Raw genomic sequence first — 20931 nt, forward strand, 5'->3', positions numbered from 1 at the left:
TGTTACGGGGAATGCTAGGAGCGAAGCGAAACGTCGTCACCGACCGTATATTTTGTTATGCCTAAACCCCCCACAATCAATCTCTATAGTCAGTTCCCTTGGCGGTGTGCGAATTGAGTATTATCACGCTCGCGCTTGCGCAATCGGCGTCGGTGTCTGACCGATAAAAAAATATTATCGGATAAGGCAGGTAAACCGCATTACGGATGGTACGGAATATAATAAATATAAACAAGACCGGCATATATGTAGTTCAACGACCGCGGTCATGGGTGATAGTGGTAGCGGTAGTGGTAACAACTGCAGCCGGTGGTGACTGATGTCGGTGGTGTACAACTGACTATAGTAGTGAGTGGCGTAGACGTGTAGTTGAATCGGTGAAAGCGGCGGTTGCGGTAGTATAGTATCTTGCGACGCGATTCGTAGTAAATCCGCCTACAGAATTGATCACAACGGCGTGCGGCGCTCTACGCTATTTAGCGTAATATTATACTATATTATTATATGTTATCCCATTCAAAAGAAAACTTCGAGGAAATAACTATGCCGACATACTTCTACAATAGAGGTAAACATTTAAATTTATCGTTATAAATACGAAAGTATTCACATAGGGTAGATTAAATATATTTAATTTATTCTCTATTTCCGTGATATTATTGATGTCAATATTTCATCTGACACTGTCATTATACTATCATCTTTATATTTATCGTAATGAAAGTATATTTTCCGCTATTACAAAATATACAAGAGTTGACGGAATTAATACTAAAAATTATATTAATGGTTGTTGTTTGTGAATATTAAACAATGCTCATTGATTAGGCTTGCTTCTAGAAGTTTCCACCAATTTAATGATAACAGCCTACAAATAATCGTATTTCACACACCCTTTACCTTGCGAGCGTCTAAACGTTATCATTTATTAGTTATACTAAGGTTTAAGACTATACGTTGTGTGTATTAATGCTTAGATCAGTGGTAGATATGTGACCTAAGGCTTATATTATGATCTATAATCCCAATATTTATTTATTTAGATGAGGTGAACCCCTATTTATATTATTACATAAGTATTAAGTTTCAATATATTTTTTTTATATATTTGTATAAAGTCGTTAATTTTAAGCAATTTTATATTTGCTTAATTTAATTAATACTAAGTATAAATACAAATTCAATAAAAATTAATTATGGAATTGTAAAAATTAATGAAATTAATAATTTACGATTACGCGGTCATCGACGTTACAAAATAATTATGCAATAATTGTACTAATATAATATAGTGTAATATAATAATAATTTATGTAGTAGGTATATAACTTTTTCATTTGGTATGAATTATTGGCAACCCTTATTACAATTTCGTTATATCAAAGTTGTACATCATTAGGATAGATGATTATTATCGTTTTATCATCTATCTCATGTACGATATATCGATGTATGTTATTCTTTGTAGTCTGCAGTGTTATAGATAATATTAATATTATTAATTATATCTTAAATTCTTTACAGGTTATATCACTAAAATAGTTATTCCTTAGATCTTTAATATACACTTTATGATACAAAAATGTATGCTAAGAATAATACTAAACATTAGAAAATAAGAAAATATGAAAAAAAAACATTTAAGTTTTTTATTTTTTTATTTATATATTTACTTTTAACTTTTATTAAATAGGGAAGTCACCGGCTGACGTCATACGAAAGTATACCTAAAATTATGAAGAAATACCCTTAAAAGAAGGGGTCTAACTTTTTATTTTTTAAATTATGGAAAATTTAACTTTTTTTTAAACAAAACCAAACCTACCACTCATTTTTTTTTTTTATGTTTCTTCAAAACTTTTCAACATTTAACATCATTTTTTTATTTGAAGCTACTTAATTATCCTTTCAACCAACATACGCAATTAAACCAGGAATTATGCGAATTATTATTATTAAATTGATAAAAATAAACATTTTTTATCAAAAGTTAGAATTTTTAAATATAAATTTCGTATTACTCCAAATAATCCAATTTTTTGTTTATGTATTATTTTACTGATTAATACCTATAATAGTGCCTTGGTGTGGTGCGATCGTACACTCAACTACGGAAACGCTCTGAATGTACGTATCGGCCGGTGTTGCTAGCTACCGGATGGGTGATCACCCGGGATTTTTGTGACAAATCCTTGCCACACATACAAAAAAAAAAAAAAACGTGTTACAACCTACCGTTCCTCCCCTCTAGAAATGAATAAAACCATCCAATGACCTTTGTTGCCGCGGATTAATTAATAATTATAAAAAAAAAATACCTATAATACTTACAGAGTCGTGCCGTGGAGAGAGTTGGGGGCATGGTTTTAAAGGGGACGTCAAAAAAATTGAAATGTATAATGATAAATAAAATAAGGAGGGAATATTTTTAATTTTGCCCTAGGCGCCAAATCTTAACAGCGCGGTACTGAATACTTATACCTATAATATTTGCCTTTCATATTTTCCATAATTATTGTAGAGTTATTACCCTCTCTTTAAAGGGTATTTCTTCATCATTTAGGTATACTTTCGTATGACGTCGGCCGGTCATTTCTCCCAGGAATACATTATATATATAATATTCTATTGTGTAACAAAGAAAAAATTTTCAATCATACATTTTAAATAAGTCTAATTTTAAATTTAAACATTCTTGATGAGCGAATAAAACAAAAAGTTCAAAAATATGAGAATACACTTAAAAATAGCACTTATAAAATTATTCTAAATGAGCAAAATAACTCAAAAACTCGTAAGTTGTGGACATTAAAAAAAAAAAAATTACAAGTACAAACTTACTTGAGATGTTCTAAAATTTACTATAAAAATATACAAATATTAAATACTAAAATTTCCTAGTCTTAATTATTAAAATAATTTATCCTTAGTCTCAGGTATCATCTTTATTCTCTTGTTGTAACATTTGTGTTCAGTCAGTGTCAACTTATCAAGGCTATGCGCCAGTGTCGGCATGACATTTAAATCGTTGTGACGTATGTAACTTCCGTAACAACAATTTACTACAATATCCGCACTCTTTACTTACATAATAATAATAATAATAATGAGTATTGATTTTATTGTATAAATAATAACTATTAGTAAGAGCGTTGAAAGTGTTAATCAAAATTCCGTGCTTTCCGGTATTCAATTTACCATCGAGTTATCAACTAATTCATTGATATTTATTTTGATATTCTACAATGACCAAAGAGCTATAGGCATACTTCACACCTTCTATTCAGTAGATTAATTTTTCCATATTTTTTTTAATATGAATACAATTATATAAAATTTAATATTACTAATATACATGATTATATTAGCTGACCCGGCAAATGTTGTTTTGCTAAAAAGAAAATACTCTTAAAAAAAACAACTTAAAAAAAGTGTTGATACCTTGGGCGGGTTCATCACTCTTTAAATGACACCTTAACCCATTTGGCCACCACTACTGTTGGAATTATGGAAGCGTAATAAGGTTATTAAGCCCATGTAGTAAACCCACGTTAAAATCGTTTTCTTCATGTTGATCCATTTTTTTGGTGTTGGCCGGGGGCCCCATTTTAACGATTAATTATGTCGCATGGACAATTTTATAAGCTAAAGCTTGCTGTAGCTTTTTAAATTCGAAAATACATTCCGGAACTCAAAAAATCAATTATCAAAAATTTTTTTTAAAAAAACCTTCTGGCAATTACGAACAATTAAAAAAAAAATTGAGCCAAAATCGTGCCGATCCGTTCTCAATTGATGAATTGTACATTTTTGGCTCCATTTTTATGTATATAGATTTATATATATATATATAGATAATAAATATTAAATACATATATCATATTAATGTACGTATAATACGTTGTTTCATAAAAAAACTGATTACATTCATTGGTTCATAAAAATATAATTGATCTATCAAGGGCCACTAAATCATGTTTAAGGGAAAATTATTAATTCAATTTTCAGTGATTGTTTAAGCAACCCGGTAATAGTCAAGTAATAGTATACAGTTTCATGACTAGTTAAAAAAAAACACGCTGTATATGTAAAAGATTTTATACTTCTATCTTCTATGACTAATAAATATTAGTTTATCATTACCATTGTAAAAGCCAATTGGCGTTTATTTTATAAATAAAATAAATAAGAATAAATAATTATCTTAAGATTATAACTATTAAATAAAATTAAAATATTTTTAAGATTGCATTAAAATGGTTATTCTTTTATAGTTTTGTGGAACGACATGAATTTTATTCTAAAAAAAAAAGTTTTTATTTGTACACACAACATATTAAATTTTATTAACCTATTAATTATGGTTTATTAAATATTTGTAGTAAAGTAGTACATAAATGTATAGGTATTAATTCGATTTAAGTCTTAAATTATTTATTTCATAATTTATAATTATAGTCATAATTAATTAAGTATACCTACATAATAATTGAATTTATGATAAAGAACTATAGTATGTTGCTCAAAGTCATAAACATAATTAATGGATAAATAAAATGAATAAAACATAATATGTTACCTTCTTTTAAAATTAATTTAAACTTCAAAGTCTTTATATAGTAGTAAAGCTATAGAATATACTATTTTAAAATCTTAAAATATTCCCTAGTAAACTTGATCTCTTGTAATTTAAATTTAAAATTCTATAAACAATTTTTGACAAGTAGATTTTGAGATTTTTAAACGATGAAGTGACACATAGTAGGTTTTAAGTTCTTACGTATAATTATTTAACGATTGGGTCTTAATATTAAACATTTAAAATTGTATGCATTTTAATTTTAACAAAAAATCATGAAATTAGTCTGTAATACTATATATTATATATATTTGTTCTCTTATATTACTATTTAGTATTTACTAAACTTGTTTATTTTACTCAATAATTAATTATTATTTATACTCACTATTATTATTATTTATGTTTGTAATATGTCTGTAAAATAAATAAATGGATAAATTAATATGTAGACAGTAGGCACTAAGAAGTACTAATCACAGGGATGAAAAAATGTTTGGAAGATGAAAGGAGATATCTGGATAAATTCCTCTCATTATCTTTTTTACAATGTTTATAATAATATTATATTATACATTTAAAAAAATAAATAACTAACTATAAATTGTATTATAATAAATAAATAATTTTTTATTACTAGGTATATTATTTTATTATTATTATTAATAATAATAATAATAGTATATTATTCATTTTTACTCGACTAATCTTAACTTATTAAATCCTTGCATAAATATCTTAATTGACTTATCATGAGTACATGACTTACCTTTATAAGATTTAAGTGGTATCTATTTTATAGCCAATTGTCCATTTTCACTCGCTGAAAATTTCGATAAGACACTAATGAGGACTGAGGAGGTACCAGTCATATACGCTTATTTTGTACTTAAAAATGTTAGTTTTCCAAATCAGTTATTGAATCTAGGATATGTCGGTGAAATAATAATACGTAATATCTAATAAATTATTTTGTGTACAATTTACAAATTAAAAAACACGCCATTACTTTACCAATTTGTATATATATATATAATATGACGTATATGATAAATCATATCAGATATATATATTAATTATTATACTATACGTATATTATATAAGGGTTATCACATGTTTTAATTATTTAATTTGACTATATTATAGATTTTTACTTCATGAGATATAATGCAAACTTATTATTTAACTGTTATTGTTACAGGCTAATGGATCATTTGTGCTATAGACCTAAGGTCTATGATTTGTGTTTGTTAGGTAGTAGGGGTTCTATTGTCACAGTTCACTGCCTGTCGTTGATTTAGCACGGAAACGGTGTTTCTTAATAAAAGCATACTTTTAGTTATTTACGCTCATTTACTCACTGTAGTCTAAACTAAAAACAGCATCCAGTATTTTTTGTTATCTGATTAATACAGAGTCTTGTATCTTTTTATTATACATATATATTATTAAAATTTATCTAAAATACAAATAAACATGTCTGGTTTCTTTGCGAGTTCAGGGAAAGTATCACGTAAATTATTCAAACAACTCGGATCATCTGTTTCCTTTGGTGATTTTTCAGAATGTGGTAAATACTAAATATTTGTTTAATATATAACTATTAAAAATTGTAGCATAAATACAACAAAATTAAAATATATTCAATTTAAAAGTTAAAAATGTATTGATAATAGATACAAATACATTTTTAAATTACCTACTAAAGATTATAATATAGTAATACACAATATATACATTAATATTTTTTGTTAATTAGTATTTAATGTATACAGATGTACAGTTATTTATTTGTAACTTTATTATAATCGATATTTTATATTATCATCATTCAATTCATATATTGTGTATCTATTTTATTTTAAATTTATATAATTATAAAATCAATAATCAGTAAATATATAATTTCGTTTTATATCAGATTATAATAATGATATGTGCTGGAAGTTGATATTTTTATCATTGTGAATTGTAAATCTTCAAAGATTTTAAATTAACTTATTTTATTTTAATTATGTCGCACACTTTCATATTTTTAAGAATATTAAAATGTTCCGGTTGTATTTGATCTGGCTCCAGGGTCGCATCCCTGGACGAATGACAGTGGGTGTTCAATTAAAAGTTAGATACACAAAAATAAGTACATTTTCTTCAAAATTGAGATTTTTTCTGCAATATGTATAAGTATTTAAAAATATCCTTAAAAAAAAACAATAGTTTTATAACTTAACTGCTTGTACGTTTATATAGTGTAAAATTGTTAAAAAGTTATTTCAGTGCTTTTTAATATTACGCCACTATAATTAAATTTGTTGTTTATATAACTATTATTTAAATTTAAATTTTGTTTAATAATTAATTCAATTATAAATGATAATACTATTAATACTTATGTTTAGTGTTATGGTAAATTATTTGTAATTTATTATGCTATATTGACTGATAAGCTTTATAGTTTTTATTAATTCTGGATTATGAAATTTATGTTTTTGGTGGCTAATTATTTTTTTTATAGCTGATTAAAACTGAGGCAAATGTACTTAGATATGATATATATTATTATTGAATGAATTTGTTCCTTGTGTCTCTTTGAATGTTATTTACGTTTGCATATTCATGTTGATTATTTCAATAGTTGTAAACCTATAACGTATGGCTTAACTTAAATGAGATCAGTTATGGTTCGTTTTCAGAAGAATTGTTTGAATTCGTCAGATACGTCATATCCTTATAGTCTCTATAAATCGACATAATGACTTAAAATTATTATCATATAAAGGTAAATTTCGATTTTTCTATTTTATTTAAAATTTTGTGTATAGAATGTAGTGTGTACTGAATAAATTAAATTTAGGCTGGTATTTATAATTTGAATTATTTGAAACTTATCAAACGTATATAACACTAGAAAATTTATATCTTATATGTGTATATGGTACCTAAATCATAAACTTTTATGATTAAAATACCTAATAGTGATGGATCGAATCTGATTTTTTTGGTTTCGAACCGAACATTATCTAAGTATTACGAAGCCGAACCAAACCGAACTATTACATTTTTTTTATCGAACTAAAATTCGAACTATTTTTTTTTCTATTATAAAAAGATTAGTACACCTAAATATACATTGTAAATTCTAATAATTATTAGTTAACAATATTTCACATCTAATACTACTAATTCTGATAACTATTTTAAAAATATAAAGTACCTACCAACAACATTTATATTTTTAAGTGTTTAATGCATTTAGATATAATAATTTTTATAAAATATTAAAATAGGAAATTCAATATAATAAAAATATAGGTAGTCTAAAAATTGGTAAATAGTTCGATTCGAATTACTAACCAAACCGAACACCAGGTGTTCGGTTCAGTTCTATTCGACAATATACATATATTAGTATATTAGTAATATGACATAAAAAAAGTTAATACAAATTATCAAGTATTCAAATACATCATTTCAATAAAAATTATCTTTTACATAGGTAGGTAGATACATTTAAAAATATTTACCATTATTGGCGCTTAGTATAGTTTAAAAATAATTTATTCGTTGTATTATGTAATGAAAAAACTAACAGCTGACAAATGTATTTGCTTTGAACAATTGACTGCATGAAGTTAATATTTACAGCAATTATATTACTTTTGGCTTTTTACGGGTGGGGATTATACAAGCTTGTATCTATTGGGTAACGGGTATCATATTTTTCTAACTATTTAATAGTGTTATTCTATTTGTGCCGGATATGTATCACTAACAAGTTATTAAACTAAATTAAAATAGTATACATTATTGTTACATAGTATATATAACAATTGTAAAATAACTAATAAATTATAAGTTTTTAATTATATTATATAATTTCATTAATGCATGTTAATTAAAATGGAAGATCTAGTTGAACTAACAAATCACAAACATATCAATAGTTATTCGTTTTATCAACATAAAACAGGTATATCACTATATTCTCACATTTAATTAGGTAGATAGTCAAAATAAAATGTTTTATTTTAATTTAACATAAAATATATTATTTATAGATATTAAAAAGTACAAAACTTATCACGAATTAATTTTTTTCTAAAAATATAAATGTATACCTATATATGCATTAAAAAAAATATGTTTTATTATTATTACTTGTATTATAATATTTTTTATACAGTTACATTGTTTACTAGTTGTAAATATAACAGTACTTATATTTATTTCGAAGTTTCATTAATTTAGCGTTACGATTTCACTATTTTCTGGTCGAAAATCTTTGACCTACATTGAGTACCTTTATTTTATTATATACAAATAAATTTAATATAAACGTTTACATTTTTATATTCTTTTTTTTTAAAATACCAAAGTACATAATACAATTAAGTTTTATTAGAAGTTTGTTGTTATGGGACATGTCCATAGGACTCATTTATTTACTCCAAACTTTAAAGTGCATTATATTACAACAAAAATTAAGTTATTGTTAGTCTAAATAGAAAGTATTATTTAAATGAAATAAAAAAATAAACTTGGAAATTCAATCCATTTTGCGATTGAATTTTTTTTTTACCTTTTAAAATAATTATATAATAGGTAATACGATGTATATGCAATATATAGGGTACAATGAGTAAATATATTTCAAAAGCTCCTATAATATTATGTAATTTCCATTTTTGGTTAGTACTGTATTTAGTGTATTTTATTGATAACTACTGATTGATGCTATCTATATACTTTTAACTTTTTAAGTATATAATACAATTAAATGAATTGTCATTAAGTATTATACACTTCGCAGTTTTAGTATAAACATAAATGTATCCATACATGTATTAAAATAGACTAAAATAATGTATTTTTTAAGTTTAAATAAATAAGACATTTATGAAAAATTTTGTATTTATAATATATACATATAAATTAGAAAAAATTATATTAATAATTGATTAATTCATATTATATTATATATGTATTTTAAAACCAATATTTTTTATCTAGAAATAATTCTAATGTATTTACCCCTTCTTTAAATAAAAATAAATTGTACATAGACGTTTTTAAAATTATTATTCATCATATTTTATTTTATATAAACTTAAGATGTAGCTTTAAAATTTTGATATCGATCTTTTAAACATATTTTTTTAGTATACCTCCTGTTCATTTAATTGTTAAATTTTATATTTTATTAATTTTATTTCATGTATAGTAATGCTTATCTTTATTTAAAAGAAACAAATAATAAATTTCTTTGTATTGGTAGAATGGTAACTAAAATAATAGTTAGAAAAAAGTAAAATGTATAACAAGATACCAAAAACTTCTGAATAATATAATTATATGTTATATTATGTCACATATGGTATATGTTTGCCTACAGTGTTAGCGTTAAACGATAAAAAAAAGACGGTTTAATATTGAAAAATATGACCTTATTTCGACACGTATACAAAGAGAAAAAATATATTAAAATTTTATTAAAAAGATATTTTATTGGTATTAAATTCAATTGATTAGGTAATATTTAATAATGATAATAATATAGCTAAACGAAAAACATAATTTATATTATGATATTGTCTTCAGGCGCGGTTCTAGAACATATTTACGGGGGGGGCATGTCCCCTTTCACCCCTGGATCCACGCCTGATTGTCTTGTGTATCATTTTAAAAACTCGATAAATTTTTAAATTATCATGGTATAATATTAATTTCCATATTATTGTTAATTGATACTATAGAGATATTGTTATTTCTCTTTATTCTATCACGTGATACCCGGCTAAACCGGGTTTACTATAACAGGGTTTCGCCTAGGGATGCACAGAAAATTTTTGTCGAGCTACAGTATGTTCCTTTACTAGTCCCTAAACAGAGTATAAGAACTAATTAGTACGCGTTCCGTCTTGTGTGTGAAATATGTGAATATTTGATTTTAATAAATTGTAGAGAATATAATTTAATATTTTAACTGTAAATTGTAATTTTGTCTTTGTACTGAATGATCCTTTTATCAAACCAAACTCATTACTTTAAAATATATTAACATTTTTGAATATATTTTTCTCTTACATCATTTCCAACTGAAATAAAATAGCATTTTTTTTATCGTTATATTTTTTTAAGTTTTACTTTTTTGAACGACGGCATACATTTTAAATTTCATACTCTAAAGCAAAATATTTTTCGAAGAATTTTTAAAATTATAAAATTTGAAATTTGGAGAAGTGTTATATGAGTTATATGTATTTAAAACTTAGGTGAACAAAATAGAGTCACACAGGAATACCTACCCCGCAAAATATTAGTTCCCTATTCCGATTATTTAGTATTTGAGGATTTTTTAGAACCTCATAACTGAATACTATGTATAATTTTTTTGACACAAATCGTATTATTTATTTATTATATTATATGGTGAGTATATTGGGCAGAGAGTTTGGATTTCAAGAGAAGTCTTCAGAGGTAAAGTCTAGAATTGACTGTTTTACTTAATTAGTATTAAGTATTAACTATAAAATATATTTTTAATAGTACTATATTATATTGACATAATGACATTTGATAATTTCATGTTTATTTATTGACAATTATTATTAATTTTAAATTATAATATTAATAGTCCTTATATTAATAGATTGTTGGTACATTTTAATCATCACGTTGTTTTGCCTAATAATATTGAGTACACGACAAATACATAATAATGAATATTATTATCGTGCTCCGACGATGCGAAGCAATTCAAAAATTTCTCTTTTGTTTTTGTCCACTTAATAGTTGGTGGTTGTTATTACGGTAGATTGGTTATTTCAATATTTAGATGGCGTACCTATTGACGTACCTACGTCTGAGGTATAGTTTTCGTTTGTAAAACGTATTGATGCGTGCGTTATAGTCGAGCAACTTCATACTTATGCCCTACGGCTTCCGAATATTTTTCAGTAATGTATAATGTAATATATTGTTTAGGATCTATTAAAATATTATCTGACGAAATCCACGATTTCGCTGTGTCGAATTATGGTGAAATTAATAAACCATAAGACTAAAAAAAATATTATTAATGCAATTTTGTATTTGTATTTAATATAATTCATGGAAGACAACGTCAGAATAAATACACAAGAAATCATAATATAATAAAAAGTAATAGTATTATATTAATTATAGTATTGTTTAGTCACCATAAAAATATACTCCTCGAATTCTTATATTATTTATTATATATTTGACCAATTTCCAAAACAAATACCCGCCGTTGTTTTAAAATTTATTGATAAGATAACTGATGATAACGTTGAGTGATTCGACTGATTTGTCAATTGTCGATGCGTATTTAGCATACAATTTTTTTTTGTAATATACTAAATAATAAATACTTATTTAGTTATTTGTGTATTATAAACGTTACTATTAACAGTATGTCAGTATAATGTTATTGTAATAGAACTATATAAATCCGTGTGATGGAATTATATTACCATAATATAAGTAACTATAATAGTATAGTAGTATAGTGTATAGACATTAAGTACTTATCATTAGAAACTAAATAGGTAGGTACTATGTATGATGTACTCAGTAGCCAGTGTCCACAATAAATTTAATTTTGTTCTATTATGCGCATACTAAGGTTGGTTACTTCAGTGTCTTATAATCGTTTTCTATTTTAAAATAATATAGGTATTAGGTAATATCAACCACTAATGATAAGAACTATAAGCAGCTGAAGACTCCCTCTTTTTCTTTTCACCAAGTTGTGATCATTTTATACTCAAAGTCCATACCTACTTAGATTTTAGTTATTTATTATACCTATACAGTTTATAGTATACCTATAAACTATACTTGATTTATTATTATATATATTTAGTATGAATAGTATGATGTATAGTTAGGTAATAATTTATTAAATAAGAAATAAGAAAATGCTTACATGCAATTTGAATTTTTTCCTAACTAAATATTTTTAATCTAACTACCTATTTAACCTTAATAATTATACCTTCAACTATAATAGGTAGTATATTTTTTTTTAACATTATCTAGTCATAGTTGACTTTTATAGGCTCATATTAAATAAACTTAACCAAAACAGTCGCGACTTTATTTAATAAGTTTTTAAATACAACTTATTGAAGTATTTATTTAGTGTTCAACATTTAAATGAATTATTTAACTTTTGATACTGTGCCTTTAATAAATCAAGGTACACTATGGTATGTTTATTTAACAACAAAACAAAACTCATTGATGTGTTACTTCTTTCAGGTACGGCTGAACAGAACCAATTATATGAACGTCAGCCATGGCAGAAACTTGTATCAATATTCTTAGCTGAACTGTTTGGTACTGCATTTTTAATGTTCTTTGGTTGTATGGGATTAGTTCCTAAATATCCAGGCGGTGAACTTGGTCAATACAGTGGTGCTATTGCATTTGCTGGAATTGTAGCTGTTACTATTGTTGTAAGTATCCTATAAATATATACTTGTAATATATTGTTTACTAATTTTAATTTTTCACTTAATTCAGATTATTGGTCGCATCAGTGACTGTCATATAAATCCGTGTGTTACATTGTGTGCATTATTGCTCGGTAAATTACCAATATTAACATCTATTGTTTATTTCACTGCTGAGTTTTTAGGAGCAATCATCGGTTATGGAGTGTTAGTGGTAAGAATCTAAATTGAATAATTCAAGTAGTCAAAAGGAAGATGGAATTTTTGTTTTTATTATTTTATAGGCTATTTCACCTTATAATATATTGAATTCATCAGATTCTGGAGTTTGTGTAACAAGCCCAGTTGTTGGATTAACTACATGGCAAGCCCTTTTAATTGAAGCTATAACAACTGGAGTTTTAATACTTCTAGTATGTGCTGTTTGGGATCCTAAAAGTGGTAATGGAGATTGTGGTTCTCTGAAATTTTTAGTTATGATATTCCTGACATCAGTTGTTGTTGTAAGTAATTTTAATATGTGATTATTAGTTTGTTAAAAGTATTCAGTTAACGACTTCAGGATAAAAAGATAATTATTTAATATAGAAATATTTTACCTAAAATTGTTTCTATTGCTACTATTATATTATCATTTATTTGGTAGATACTGTACATACAAATTTTTATATGTAATTAATGACTCTCTGTATTAAAATATTATTAAATATATACTCTTGTGGTAATGTGGTATAGTGACACAAAATGTAAATAATTTATTAATGATTGGGTTATTAGGTAATAAAGTGTAGGTATAACACAGATTTATGAGAATGTATTTTATATTATTTTAACTTAAATAAAGCACAATATAATCAAAAATCTATAAGAATATCACTAGATTAAATATTTTGTAAATTGTCTTCAAACAGTTAATTATTAACTTTTTACAATCTGATATACATTTTATTTAATATTTAGTGTTTTTTGCTATAAACTTATTTTAAAGGATATTTTTAAGAATTGTAAATGAGTTTTTTTTAATAAATTTTTGTTAAAAAAAGAAAATAAAGTATCTTGAGATTTAAATTATTATTTATTACAAATAATAGAAAGCATAAAATATGAATTGTATTACCTCACAGTTAGAAATAAAAAACTCTTTTATATTTTTAATTGCCTATTAATTTTTACTATATTTGAATTTTTTTTCTAGGGCCCCTTCACTGGAAATAGTTTGAACCCAGCACGGTCATTAGCACCAGCAATTTACAACAATTCATGGAATATGCATTGGGTAAGTTTTAACATTGTAATAAGTATAACTTTTGAATATTGATGTATACAAATGTGTTCAATTATCTATTTTGTCTTTAGATATACTGGGTTGGTCCATTCTCCGGAACAATAACATCAACACTTTTCTACAAATATATTTTTATGGCATTAGATAATGAAGAACGAGAAAAATAAAGTGATATTGTTTTTTTAATAGACTTAGTATCACATATATGACAGCGCTCAAATTCAGTTCCGTTGTACTTCTTTTACATTACATGCTGAAGTCAGTATAAAATGTGTTCTGAAATATTCTTTATGATACATTCATCTCTATGATTAATTATCTACTTAATTATTTTTTTATCTCCATCAAATTATTTAGTCTTTTAACTGTTTGATTTAATTCTACTAGATTTTTTTTCCTACTGTATATGAGTTTTCTTTATACATAAGCTATGTATACTATATACATCAAGCTATCTACAGTGTTGTTTACTAACAGTATTATGTAGATTTATTTAAGTAAAATTAACTGATATTTATATATTGGCAATAATTTTATTCATTTTTATACAGTAATACATAACAATGATTACATGTATTATATATTTATAATGAATACTATATATTATATTTTTATTTTAAGTGCATAATAAAATTATTTTTTATGTATTTATAATGTGGATTATTTTAATAATAAATATAAAATACACATGAAAAACAACATGACAATCTAACAATTAAGTTTTATAACAATATAAATGTTAAATATCATCATATTCGATGATATCCAATATTAATATTAATTGTGTCTCAGCTTAATAAGTGATTATGTTATATGAATGGTGCCTAGCCTTATCTATTATAATTTTGTACTAAAATACACATAATAGTGTATGTATTATGTATTTATGCATGTAATATTTACCTATAATATATTATAATATACCTAGTAATTGTAATACATAGTTTATTTTTTATACTTTATTATTTTTTTTCTGGGAAATCTATGTTTAAATATCTATAAAATACTTCTGTGATGTATATTATTAATTATTTAAATATTTTTTTCTTATCACAAATGTCAGCAATATAATATTGGTTACCGTCTGTCTAATTTTTTAATTATTGTGCTATACATATTATCTATTCTGACCGTATAATAATTAATAGGTATTTATTGAAAATAACAAAAAAATTAACTATAGTCATTTATATATAATGATTTGCAACAATCAAATAATGTGTATATGCTCACTTATCCCGATAAACCTAGCTGTGATACATTTAATCCGAAATTAACTAAGGTAACTGTCAACAGATAATTAGATATTTAAAATAATTTTTAGAAAATACAAAATTAGTTTTTGAGTCAAAATGAAGTGTGCAAAATAGTTTCCATATACACTAATAAGTAATAGGTAGCATTTAATATTGTTAAGATCTGATGATTGTTATTTTTAAAAATATGAGCAAACTGGATATTGTTATGAATCGTTTGACAGAAAACTTGATTTAAAATTGTATTCCGTCCACTCAAATTAATTTTTTTATTATCTGAAAAAGATACCTAAAACAGTACTTTACAGACTAACATAACAGTTATTTTTATAACTATTATGTATACATTTTTTTGTTTTTTAAACATTTAATTGGGTATCTATTTAAAGTAAAAGGTTATATTTTTAAAATAAATTAATGGTTTAAAAAAAAGATTGTATTTTATATTTGTATAATTGTATTTAAATTTGAAGTACCTACCTACATTGTACTAATAAATTAAATAGATGATTTTTTAGTGTTCATTATAATACTTTTAGTACTCCAATGTCTAAGCTATGTTAAAATCCAAAATTCTACAGTTGGGTAGTTTCAATGGTTAAGGAAAAAATGTGATAATTTAACTATTGTTTGAAATTAAAATTAAAATTTATCCATTAAAAATGATAAAATTTTTACTTGTTAAACATTTTTTTTTTTTTATCACAAATTAAAAGTTTGATGATAGCAGGGTATAATATTGTTAACATTGTTAAATTTATATTATGATTTTGCTATAAAACGACAGCACCATAAAACGATATATTTTTTTATCGTTTAATTATTTTAATATTAATATAAAATTTAAATTAACACAAAATCCGTAAAACACAATAATAATTATTACGTAGATATTGTATACTACCTATTATTAAATGACAATGATAATATAATAGAATACAATTATAAGAATTACAAATTTAAAAAAATAAACAGCAAAACCTCATGTTTCATATAATATCCACGGCTATACTTAATATATATATATAAATAAACGACAAAATAATGACAGTCATACATGATGTTAACTAGCCTATAAACCCATTATGTTAAACATCCGTTATCCACGAGTTCTTTAACCAAATCAGCAATCATTTGGCGGCATAAGTTGCTCGTAGTCATGACGGGATAAGGTTCTTTACTGGGTTCGTCGTCTATGTTGATCGTATCTTCGGTATACATGTCAGGGGCCAGCTCCGAGTCACATGTAATGATCGGTATCATATCTAGTGCTACTCCTAGACCGAACACGTTGTATTCACGCACCTCTTCGTATAACCTGTAGATAATATAACCAAATTACCAATACATTCATTTATTTGTTTATAAAAAAACAAGCAACAATTAAAAATTATTTAATAACAATAATATTAATCCAATTTTAATTAAAAATGGTAGATATTAATTTCAGAATAGTGTACCTACTTTATCTATAGTAGTTAGGTATAGGAGGTAGTAACGACTATACACGATTCGTTGAATATTTCAACTCGAGAACCGAGAAGTTATCATGTGGGGTCAATCTCAAATTTTTAGAACAAAGTCAATAAACTTTAATACTTAGTTATTTTCTGAACACTTTCAAATTGGCTTATTTCCGCAGCGACAAACGGACCATATAAACAATTGGACAATATTGAAACATTTTGCTAGTACAGTGATACCTCTAAATACCGGACACTTTGGAGGTGTCCAGTATTTAGAGGGAGAAATAAAAAAATTGAAATTATAATAAAAAAATTATTTATTTATTTAAAGTTATTTATACATATAGATACCTACATAATGCATTTAATTTATTTTTATGTATTTTTAAAAATTCAATTGGTAATAAAAACATAAAAAAAATTGATAATATAAAAATTAAAACTAACATACTTATATTAAAAAAATCAGTTACTTTAGATTGTTTCGTATATTTTGACACGAAGTCATTTTGTATATTAATGCGATAATTTGCAATTTTATGATATAAATAATTAAAATCAAAATTTAAAATGCCATAATATTGCCCGTTATTTAGAAGTTTTCCTATAAAAAAGTAGTGAAAATGTCCTCGTTCTTAAAAAAATGTCAGCTATTTGAGGTGTCCGTTGAAGGAGGTTTCATTGTAATAGAAAAATATAGTAGGTACCTTTTATTCCCAACACAAGAAGACAAATTAATATAACATTTTCTATTATATTATAAATACCCATTAAAGAATTTTAAGAATTACAGTGATTTACCAGAAAATATGAACATAGAAACTAAATTAACGATTGATTCTGAATGAAAATCTGAGTGTTTATGATATGAAATTATATTCATATTTTAAAAGCTCATAGCCCAACGGCTAACACATACCTATTTTTCTGATTCATAATAATATTATACAATATACAAGTACTTATTGACTATTATATTACTTAACTGCACACGAGTTAAAATTTATTTATCTTTCAATCATTTTTATTTTTGTTTCAGTTTTAATATATAAATATATAATAGCTAAGTATAAACACAATTAAAACGAATTAACTTTATGATAAGCTTAATAAGCTATAAACATCATATGAGTTTCATGGATTGATATATTTTTATGATTTATTGAAAACGGTCCAGTATTATTGAGATGAAAAATAAAGAAATATTAATTTTTATTGACATTAATAAATTTACATTATTAAATATTTTAAAAAAATTATCACTAACAGCGTAAGCCAACAATATATTAAAATTAAATCAAATGCAATAAATTATAGGTGCTATGTAAATGTCATGCATTAATTATAGTTTATAGAAGAATGTTTGATTCGTTTATTTAGTAAGTATATACCTGTATCATTATTGAATAATTATATTTCTTCGAGAAAAACTTATAATTGTCGTCGATATATTTTACACAATTAATTTTAATTTTAAATTATTAAGATTTTTTTCTATACAATTATTGCACCCACCTAGTTATTTTAAATAATTCAGTCCTGAATAAAAAAAATAAAAAAAATGTCATACTTACTTTTGTCGAATATCTGGATAATGATTCAAGCAGTCTGTTTGCGTTAAGATATTGACAATTGAATCATAATATTCTTCCAACAGTTCAGGTAAATACTGTTTTCTTAACTCTACGCTAGTGCAGCAATACAAAAGACTGACCAAGTCCAATGCGGGAGAGCCATACCTAGCCAACTGAAAGTCTACAATAGACACCTTGAAAATTGATGATAAAAATTATTATAATTTGCAATTGTTTTTTGGTTTATAAATAATGTTACGTCTTATTACTTCAGATATACTTCCGTCTTGAGCGTACTGAAACAAAAAATTGTTGGTCCAACAGTCACCGTGACAAAGCACAGCTAACGATTCTTTTGGCGACACCAGTCCCACCATATACCCAAAGAACGATTCGTGGTTGACAAATTTTCGAAATTTATCCAAATATTTTGGTTTTTCATCTTCAGTCAATTCAGACTCCAGCTATAAGAAATAAAAAAATACCACGAATATTATATTGTTAATATTATATTATACGATTATTGACTTAGGATAATAATTAAGTATATTAAGGATATCAATATGTATTATATTTACCATTTTCTCTGCGTTCTCTGCAGCTCGTCTGTAATATCCTTTGTACCACAATTCGTTTTCACTCTTGTAGTATACTTCATTTATTGCACCCGAAATGCATTCTTTAAACTTTTCCGGTTCATCGACTTTCATAGATAATGATAACCCGTGGAATTTTCCCAAAACTCTATAAAAACATCACGCCAACTCAAACATTAAATCATATTTCCACCAAAGCTTTACCTACCTTAGTATAGCTCTACAGTGATTAAAATCTAGACCCTTCATTCTGTCTAACATAGTGAATCCTTTGCATCGCATATCTTCTAATATGACGATATCACTTTGGGCCAAATAACATTTCGGTACACTATTAAAAGTTTCAACCAATTTTTTGTGCTCCTAAAGCATTATTGTAAGCCTCACGATAAAAATAAATATTAAATTATACTTTATTATACGGACTTGATATTTCATCAATGCTGTAAACGATTTTGTATAGAATGTTACTTCATTATTAAACAGTATTTCGGATTTATACGTATTTCTCGCCTGTCTGTTTTCGGGCAAACACTTGTAGAACAGAGATTTTGACCATCCGTTGTCACCATTTAGTTGAATTCTGTACAACATTGATGTGTAATTATCACCTCGTTTTGATCCTAACGCTATCTGTAAAATTCACCGTTATTCGATCGAATCCAATATTAATAAACGTACTTTATAATATTATACAATTAATTTCATATGAATTAATATGAATTGCTCACTTCGTATGAATTAATTTTCACTCCAGGTTCGATTTTGTCAATCATAGATTGCAAAAAGAACAAATCTATGTTTTTAGATCCAGACGTCATGGTGCAGTGTTCTTGACTACAGGATGCATATGATTAAACTGAAGCTGAAATATTCCCGAGTACGAGACCCATTCGTCAATTACGAATACATTTTTGTTTATACGACTTATGTCAGCGTGGGGACTGACGCACATCCGTATACACTCAAGCAGTTAAATACAATCAAGAAGACAACCATATAGCTTCTGTTATGTGATCAAAATAAAACTACTTTTTTTTATGACATCACAAAGTATTATGCACCAATTGCACCAAATACTATGTAGTATGTACTATGTATTATGTATTAGTAGCAAAATGTATGCATAATGACTGGAACAAAGGTTTGATTATACACAATAATTCATTTTTTAAACAACCGATCCTAAACTTACTATATTAAAAAATATAATTATTGAATTCCTCATATATGAAAACCAGTTTTTGATTTTAATAACTTAAAAATGATCAGACATTAAAATATTTAAAATGAATATATTTTGAGCAAAGTATATAATATAAATTTTTAAAATTGTCCTAAAAAACAATGCTTACAAAAACGCTATATTTCAAAAATGTTTACTAAATATAATTAAAATAATATAGATCAATTTTTATTTCTGCTGTTATATTAAAGGTACTGTACTTCTTTTTAATTTTAATCAAGCATACTAAATGGCAAATGTCAATATATCATTGTAAATTATTGTATTATTACTATTATTGTTTTTTTTTTTGTGACAATATAATTATTTAGCAAAAAGCAGCTGGGTTTGTTGCCGGTGACAAATTTTAGAGGCAGTAACTTTTAATTAAATAGCAGTGTATCTTTTTTTTGTTGGCAGTACAACTTATTGATCATAAAATTATTTTAAAATCGTAATTCTATTATTTA

General features: G+C 25.1%; 2 protein-coding genes across 11 annotated transcripts in view; one reads left to right on the forward strand and one right to left on the reverse strand.

The window, feature by feature from the left end:
- The window catches only part of LOC113553267 (aquaporin-like), a 40113-nt gene extending 25243 nt beyond the window's left edge, over window positions 1–14870 (forward strand). For 2 of the 10 annotated variants that reach the window (XM_026956498.1, XM_026956499.1), the window contains 5 exons: window positions 12866–13062; window positions 13130–13273; window positions 13344–13562; window positions 14255–14335; window positions 14416–14860. In XM_026956498.1, the coding sequence (XP_026812299.1) occupies window positions 12866–13062; window positions 13130–13273; window positions 13344–13562; window positions 14255–14335; window positions 14416–14511 (737 nt within the window). In that variant the 3' untranslated portion in view covers window positions 14512–14860. Of the gene's footprint in view, window positions 1–350; window positions 569–5917; window positions 6150–8464; window positions 8550–12654; window positions 12804–12865; window positions 13063–13129; window positions 13274–13343; window positions 13563–14254; window positions 14336–14415 lie in introns of those variants that run through there. The other 8 variants (XM_026956504.1, XM_026956501.1, XM_026956503.1 and 5 more) reach the window with 8 other exon arrangements.
- Window positions 14871–16527: 1657 nt separating this feature from the next.
- LOC113553980 lies at window positions 16528–20130 on the reverse strand. The gene is made up of 7 exons (XM_026957596.1): window positions 19968–20130; window positions 19663–19869; window positions 19445–19599; window positions 19219–19384; window positions 18910–19104; window positions 18641–18834; window positions 16528–16918 (listed from the first exon to the last, which is right to left on the reverse strand). The coding sequence occupies exons 1-7, from the start codon at window positions 20055–20057 to the stop codon at window positions 16684–16686; spliced, it is 1242 nt and encodes a 413-aa protein (XP_026813397.1). The 5' UTR covers window positions 20058–20130; the 3' UTR covers window positions 16528–16683.
- Between the last annotated feature and the right edge of the window lie 801 nt (window positions 20131–20931).

The sequence above is a fragment of the Rhopalosiphum maidis genome, chromosome 2 (assembly GCF_003676215.2).
Source record: "Rhopalosiphum maidis isolate BTI-1 chromosome 2, ASM367621v3, whole genome shotgun sequence".
Classification (NCBI taxonomy): Eukaryota; Metazoa; Arthropoda; class Insecta; order Hemiptera; family Aphididae; genus Rhopalosiphum; species Rhopalosiphum maidis.

Excerpts from the sequence above, each read along its gene's own strand:
- LOC113553980 (XM_026957596.1), bottom strand. The coding sequence starts at position 20,057 with ATGACGTCTGGATCTAAAAACATAGATTTGTTCTTTTTGCAATCTATG. Across the intron at positions 19,105-19,218 it reads CAGAGAACGCAGAGAAAATG|CTGGAGTCTGAATTGACTGA; the intron begins GTAAATATAATA and ends TATTTCTTATAG. Across the intron at positions 16,919-18,640 it reads TATCCAGATATTCGACAAAA|GTTATACGAAGAGGTGCGTG; the intron begins GTAAGTATGACA and ends TATTATCTACAG.